This window comes from Meleagris gallopavo, chromosome Z, assembly GCF_000146605.3.
Source record: "Meleagris gallopavo isolate NT-WF06-2002-E0010 breed Aviagen turkey brand Nicholas breeding stock chromosome Z, Turkey_5.1, whole genome shotgun sequence".
Taxonomy (NCBI): Eukaryota; Metazoa; Chordata; class Aves; order Galliformes; family Phasianidae; genus Meleagris; species Meleagris gallopavo.
Genome location: NC_015041.2, coordinates 36,476,114 through 36,483,572, shown reverse-complemented (window position 1 = coordinate 36,483,572; position 7,459 = coordinate 36,476,114). Strand labels below are relative to the sequence as shown.

Below are 7,459 nucleotides of genomic sequence, written 5' to 3'. Positions count from 1 at the left end.
GCTGTTCGATAAAGCGTCGGAGGCGGCGTTCGGCCTGTCGGGATGGAAGGCGCTGCACGAGCTGAACCCGCGGGCCGCCAGCGAGGAGGCGGTGAGCTGGGTGTTCCTGGTTGACACCCTCAACTTCTCCTTCTGGTCCGACAGCGCCGAGCAGAAGTGCCTGGTGCGCTACAAGGGCAAGGCGTACAGCGGCTACTGGGCGCTCTGCGCCGCCGTCAACCGCGCGCTGGACGACGGTCAGTGCGGGCGGGGCGGTCCGTGGGTGGGCGGCTGCCGCGGGGGGAAGGGAAGTCCCCGCTCGTGTGAAAACGGCCTCGGAGTGGCTGCGGTCGGCGCGTTGTGCCTTCGAGTGTACGAGGAGGCCGCGCCGAGCTGTGAGCCATCTAGGTTGGCCCCGTGGGTCTGAAAAGCACATGTCTGTGCAGGGCTGTACGGCGCTCCGCCTCGTCTGGGTGCGCTCATTCGGAGAAAACAAGAAGTATTTGAATGTGCAGAGGGAAACTTTAGTAACATTTCTGCTTATTTCCTTTTTAATTAAAGGAGAGCTCATGATAAGGTCCTTCTTGTAAGTACGTAACAGTAAGGAGCTCAGGCAAAAAAAGACGGATAGGAATGGCCGTATGTAGCTGGAGAACATTGCATATACCATGCCAAACGATGGAAACAAACCAGTGGGGGAAAATCATGTGCAGAAAGTAAGAAATGAAACATGGCTAGGTGTCAGAAGTTCCTACCAGAGCAGGGAGCACACCAACCAAGTGCGTGTGGTGTTACGTTAAGCAGCTATCTGAGTGTGATCTTCACTGCACACTGTCAGTTTTAAGAGTTGAGAGGCTCTCCAAGTTTTACCTTTGCAGTGGGTCTGTGCATAAGGTCTCTGGGTGTAGTGTGGCAGCCTGACATCTTGTTTTTGCTCTTCTGAAGGAATACCCATTACCAGTGCCTCATACTATGCCACCATGACGCTGGACCAGGTCAGACATGTGTTCCGCTCCGACACAGAGGTGCCCATGCCTCTGCTTGAAGAGAGGCACCAGGTGCTGAATGAAAGTGGGACGGTTCTGTTGGAGAAGTTTGGAGGCTCTTTCTTCACCTGTGTTAAAATGAGTGAGAACAGGGCTCAAAAACTACTACATCTTGTGGTGGAAAACTTTCCTTCTTACAGAGATGAAGCTGTTTTTGAGGTAAGTTAGTTGGGACACTGAATTTTTTATGGTATGAAAGTATTTGAACTTATTCCTGATTGTGGCTTTAAAAGATAGTGATTTATTTATTTGTTTGTTTGTTTATTTGTTGGAGCAACAGTTCAGAATTGGTGTAAAATTTGTGTATTTATCATGGCTTCTAGTATGGAAAAAGGGAAACTGAACATAAGGTCCAAAGTAGGGCATTAAGGCTTGTGAAGGACTTGGAGAATGTGCCCTATGAGGAACAATTGAAGGAACTGGGGCTGTATAGTCTGGGGAAGAGGAGGCTGAGGGGAGGACTTATTGCTCTCTTCAAATATCTGAGTGATTACAGTAAAGAGCGGGGTTGGTCTCTTCTCACTGGTGACATGATGAGGGGAAATGGCCTCAAGTTGCGCCAGGGTAAGTTTAGGTTGGATATCAGGAAGAACTTCTTTACGGAAAGGGTTGTTAAGCACTGAAATAGGCTCCCCAGGGAGGTGGTTGATTCACCATCCCTAGATGTGTTTAAAAACCATTTGGATGTGGTGTTCAGGGACATGGGTTGTTAGAATTAGGGTAGTATGGTGAGGCTGTGGTTAGACTCAGTGATCTTTAAGGTCTTTTCCAGCTTCAGGTATTCTATGATTCTATAATGATTTCTGTGGAATTCAGAAGTAAAATTCAAGGGAAGTTGAAGGAAAATATGGCATAATTTTAATATGCCACTTCAAATCAGTAAAGGGATTAGTCTGTATAATGAAAATCAGACTTTGAATCAGGTTATCTAATTATGTAAATTGTTATGAGTAATACAGATGGGAAAGATAGGTTTTGAAATACTCTTGGACCAAAGTATTTGTTTTTCTAAAGATAGGTTGGTATTGAGATTCCATTTCTCTATTAGTCTAAACCTCTGAAAACAAAATCATGCCATTTATTAACAGCAAATGAATCTCCATCATCTGAAATACTGAATTGGCCAGGAACATATATCTAGTCATAATTATAGGGTTTTTTTGTTTTTTTTCTTTCCCTAGTGTAGAACCAGGTTTGTTTGTTTGTTTGTTTGTTTTTCTGTGAGCTGTCTGTATTCTTCACTCTGTTGTAATCTATTTTGATGTACTCCAAGTTTGAGCACAATTCTATTTTATGTCTTATAAATGCATAACATAATTTTTGCCTAACAAATCAGAATCTTTGTTTTTCTTATCTTTTTTTCCTTAAGTTTGTACCTCTCTTTTTCTTCATTTACCAAGAGGATCTTTGCATCTAATGGAGGAAACTGGAGACTCCAGTAGTATTATGAAAATGTACAACTGACTACCAGGAATCTATAGCTGTTGTTATTCAATAGATCTTGCAGGAACGGCTACAGGTCAGAATTAACTGTAAATGTCATACTACTTATGTCAGAGTTGACACAGTACATAATCTTTTTGCAGCAGTTTCTCTGAAAGATGGGAAGTAAATAGAGTGTGTTTGGTGTCTCCAGTTGTCCCTATACAAGCACACTTTTTTTAAGTCTCAGTGACATGTAGCTGCTCCTGTCCTCTGTTCCATCTGTGGTACTATTCAGACATTACATCACCTTATTGTATCTCCATTGCAGCCTGTCTAAGTAATAGCTCGTACAGGCCTTTGGAAGTAGTGCCCTGTAGCAGTGTTCATTGTGCCTCTGAACCAACTGCATTTTTCACTTATCTGTGATGTTAACTAGGTGGCATCATTTTTTACTTCTTTATCTCCTACTATGAAGATACCACATTAACTTGAAAAATCGGAGATTCTCTGTAAGTTATCAGTGATGTTACTGGTTTAATTTATTGAGATTTTTACATATGAGGTCATTTTATGATGACTTTTGTGACCAAAAAATGAGGCATTTTTCAAGTGATAAATAGAATATTTTCTTTCTTTATAGTGACTATTCACTGACGTAATGTCTTTCATGAGATGGTGCTGAGCGCTTTATAAAGCAAGGCTCTCTAAAAGAAGCAACAGGCTAGAACTATAGAACAAAAAGCTGTTCCAAAAATGATCCAGCCCATAAGCACTGACATAGTAGTGAAGTCTATTGCATAAACACAAAAGCTGTTTTTCTACTTTCACTAAGCAAGCTGTGTGTTTTGAAGGTGTGTGAAGTAATGCAGATGAGGTTTACGCCTTATTTGTTCTGAAATAAATTTTTTAAGAAAACATAATATGAGGTGAGACGGATCGTATTATCAACACCATTTCTGTGCAGCCAGTTGAGATTTCACAAGTAAAGATTTGCCTTCATTAAAAAGAGAACTAGAGGTAGGTATCGGACAACATACTGGTGTTTTTCACTTATTCTCCGTAATAGAAACGTGTATGAGAATAAATTCTGTACTGCAGTAAATCATACTATCACAGACTATTACAGCTCTCCCATGATCTGACCTCCTGGAGGAACGTGTAAAATAAAGACAATTTGTTGGCTGCATGTCTTACCAAAATTGTATGCTAAAAATTTGTCATACTTACACATTATTGAATGTCATTACATATTGCCTATGCTCTTTTGCTCCAGTGCAGTGAAGTGCAAACCAAAGCCCCTGAAATCTTTTTGTCCTATTATGGGTATTTCGTATTTAGACATTGAGCTGACTTTAAATACTAGCAGAAAATCGAAATTATGCATCAGGATTTTCATGTTCTGACATATGTTTGAGTCCTTCCAAGCTTCCAGTCATCAATGCTGCATGTATGCACTTTTTTGTTTCCCATTGTTTTTATGGAGCTGGATAGATTCATTTGCTCTTCCTATTCTCTGCTTTTCTTCCTAGCTGTGCTATCACCTTTACATATTTGCTGACACAGTATGCCTTCTTTCTTTTAGTATCCACAGGCCTGAATTAGCTCTGTCTCCTTCTTGAAGTATCAGGTTGTGAAGGCAGTGGAGTGGTAAATGAGAAGAAGTAGTAGCTTTTCTTAGACCATAAGGGCAGAAAAATTGAGGAAAATAAGTGTAGGTTTTTCACCATCAGGTAGAATATTCAGTTTTTGGAGAAATACATTGTCTATGAAAGGTAATACCATTCACCCAGTGCTTTTCTTGCTCTCTGTTAAAAATAATGGTGGGAAAATTTACTATAAAAGCTTGATTGTCTTTTCCATATAGAAAATTTTTGCAAACTTCAGATCTGAGCATCGTAAAAACTACCAACTAAAACAATGAAAATATAAATCTATAAGAAGTCCCAAACGGTATTTTTCTTCCAAGCTTAACTGCAGCATGAGACGGAAAGTTCAATTTAAAGTCTCTCTTCAATATTGCTCTTGTAAAATGATGTGGTGCTGTTGCTTATTACATTGGAAAAATCTTAACACTACTGAAAGAGCAATGACCATGGTTTTCATTAGCTTCAGGACACTGGGAGCTGTGATGGAATTTGTTCTATTATTATTTTATTTATTTGCCCTAGAGAGTTTTGAGCAGTATTTCATTATTTAATAGAGGAAATGTATAATTCTCTAGAAGGAAAAGTGCATCTGTGTCGAGTGGGGAATGAAGCACAGAGAAGGTTTGTTTTCAGAATATTTGCAGAAGGTGTTCTGTGAAATGTTGTATCACATAGTTAACCATATCTCAAAAGTTGAAAATTTGGTCTATAAAATGAAGGGGGAAAAAAAAAAGTATTAGAATTTTTTTTTCCTGAAGTTCCACGTTATGTTTATCATAAAATAAATCTCAACTCCATATGGATTTTAGCACATTGTTACTTTTTTCCCTTGTGAGTAGTCAAAAAAGTATGTAAATTTTTGCAGGGTTTACACTAGCACTAAAAAGAATGTAACAGTAATAGACCCAGCCAGTGTTTAAGAAAACTGTATACTTGTGAATACCAGAATTATTGAAATTATTTTCTTCTCTGTCCTCTTCAATAAGCAAGATACACTAGACAAAACTGAGAATCATGTGCTATAGTTTTCAGCAAAATTCTTTTTCCTTCAGTTTTCTTGAAGGAAGTTCATGAAATATGTGAACTGTTTGATACATGCTACTTAGCTCCAATGTTCTATGAGCTCTAGGGCTTCAGAAAAAGTGTTTGCAGGACTTTGACTGCTGTTTGTGAAGTAGAAGTAAACCAGCATTAATTTTCAGTTATCTGAGCATTTTTTAAATATAAATAATTTTTGTTCCACTGCTGTTTTTAATGAGGATTGCACTTGTGTGCAGTTCAGTATTTAGATTTTAAGGTACTTTTAGCATTGCACTTTTATTTATTGTTTTAGTTAATATTTGCTTAGTAAGATACGTCTTTTGTTGTGTTTTCTAGAGCAACATAACTTACCTATTTTCCTCTGTTTTCATTTTTTGTATTTATTGAAGTGTCCCTAGCACTTGAATTATTTGAATTTTTTTCATCAGAAAAAGAAGGTGTCTTTCTACAAACGGGCACAAATACTTGTGGCTGATACATGGAGTGTATTGGAAGGCAAGGGAGATGGCTTTTTTGGAGACATTTCTAGCCTGACTATATTTGCTGACTACAGAATTCCTCAAGTTCTTGTTCATTTAAAAGCCATGAAATATTCTGAAGATCTAATGAAAAAGCTACGTGAAGGTTTGTTCTTTCCTTACTATTGTAAAATACTGTTATGTTTTTAATGTCTGTTTCTGGGATTAAACACTGGCAAAGTATGGATAAAGAGATTCTTAGAGGTTGATTGCAGAGTTTCAAAACAGGCACTGTCAACAGCAGCATTTTTGCAGCATGATTGTGGTTGTGATTTTGAGATTTAGATAGTAGAATCAGTGATTTCTTCATTAGTTCAAAGAATTTGGAAAAGCATGGGGGTTCCTGTTTGTACTCAACCAGACTTGCTATTTGCAAGAACAACAAACAAGCTAATAAGATAAACATCCACTTTAAGAAAACAAGCCATTACCTTTATAAAGAAGATGATTGCACGGGTCTGGTTCCATCTTACAGTACTAATAAGTAACTGTAATAACTAGGAGCTTGAATGAATGAAAACATAAACCAGTCCTTTTCCCACTGCACAATGATTGTTTTGTAGGTAGGACTATTGTTAGTGATTTTCAAGTTGCACGGCAAGATAGACAAATGACTCATATGTTTGAATGGCTGTGGTGGAAATGACCATACCAAGATTCATGCAAAAGATAAATTGTTCTTTGATGGTAAATGTATCGTAGAATGTTGTGATCTGCTTGATCTTTGATCTTAGTGAAGAGTAGAATTACCCCTTGCAGAAAATACCCTATTGGAATTATGTTTGAGTATCCCTTTTGACACCAGAAATGAAATAATCATATATGTATAGCCCAGCCACTGGTTCTCACCCCAAACTCAGTCTTTTAGAATACAGGATGGGTTCTTAGTTGAAAGGGAGGTGAACTTAACAAATATTTACAGTAATGTTGAAGTAATCCACAGAAAATGTACAATAACATAGTAGTTGCAGTATAAGGGTGAAAGTTGTGGTCCCGGAATAGCTTAAATATGAAACAAAAAGAGAGAATCCTGGACATCTGGGGATTCTGTAAGCGTAACTGAGTTGCTGTCTCTTGTCCTACAGGAACTGTTTTCAAGTCTGGTGACAGAGAGGAGGTGGAGATCCGTGGTTGTTCAATTTGGTGCTGCATGCTAATCTGCAGACACTTGCTGGAGCTCTATGAGAAGAAGGGTCAAGACATGCGTGATCAGATCAATGCAGTTTTACTTGATTACTATCTCTGGGACTATGCCAGGGATCACAGGGAAGATATGAAAGATATTCCATTTCACCGAGTACGGTCTATATATTACTAAGTCCAGCAGGATAGCTACTGTATTGTTGTGTTTCCTTTTCAATTACAGTTCCTTTTTTCATACTGTGATTTGTCATGTACTAGTTTGGAACTTGCTAAATCAAACAAACACTTTCTGATGACATATGAATAATTTGCTTGATTTCTTTGAGTCACATACTGGTTGAAATTGGAGTTAATAATATAAAACTGATGGAAAATTTGTAGATTTGTAGCGATAGAGATTTTATTACTCTCGCTTTTGTGTATGGGTATATACATTGTATCTACATACACACAGTCATGTATGTGTACATGTGTAAGTGTAGGTTGCTCTGAAAGTAATGCTCCTGTTTATTTCCATGAAAACTATAGCAGGTACAAAGAACTCAATGACACCTTTAATGGAGCAGATTCTCAGTAACAAAGTACTACTTTTTCCAGAAGGTGGCCACAGGTAGCTATACATTTTTGCCAGCAATGAACAAGAGTCAGCATGCCATGCCTG

At 38.4% G+C, this 7,459-nt stretch overlaps 2 protein-coding genes across 2 annotated transcripts in view; both read left to right on the top strand.

The window, feature by feature from the left end:
- The first annotated feature begins 6 nt into the window (after positions 1-6).
- CZH9orf64 (chromosome Z C9orf64 homolog) lies at positions 7-7,096 on the top strand. The gene is made up of 4 exons (XM_019610534.2): positions 7-91; positions 925-1,184; positions 5,566-5,761; positions 6,741-7,096. Exons 1-4 carry the CDS (start codon positions 43-45, stop codon positions 6,971-6,973), a joined length of 738 nt encoding a protein of 245 aa, XP_019466079.1. The 5' UTR covers positions 7-42; the 3' UTR covers positions 6,974-7,096.
- Positions 7,097-7,323: 227 nt separating this feature from the next.
- KIF27 (kinesin family member 27) overlaps positions 7,324-7,459 on the top strand; it is an 11,778-nt gene continuing 11,642 nt past the window's right edge. Inside the window, 1 exon segment of the mRNA XM_010725788.3 lies at positions 7,324-7,408. The gene's annotated coding sequence lies outside the window, so the exon portion shown is untranslated.

Bases quoted from the DNA above. Each gene is read 5' to 3' on its own strand.
- CZH9orf64 (XM_019610534.2), top strand. From the start codon at position 43: ATGGAAGGCGCTGCACGAGCTGAACCCGCGGGCCGCCAGCGAGGAGGC. The intron at 92-924 runs GTGAGCTGGGTG...GCTCTTCTGAAG, and splicing joins GGGCCGCCAGCGAGGAGGCG to GAATACCCATTACCAGTGCC. The intron at 1,185-5,565 runs GTAAGTTAGTTG...TTTTTTCATCAG, and splicing joins GAGATGAAGCTGTTTTTGAG to AAAAAGAAGGTGTCTTTCTA.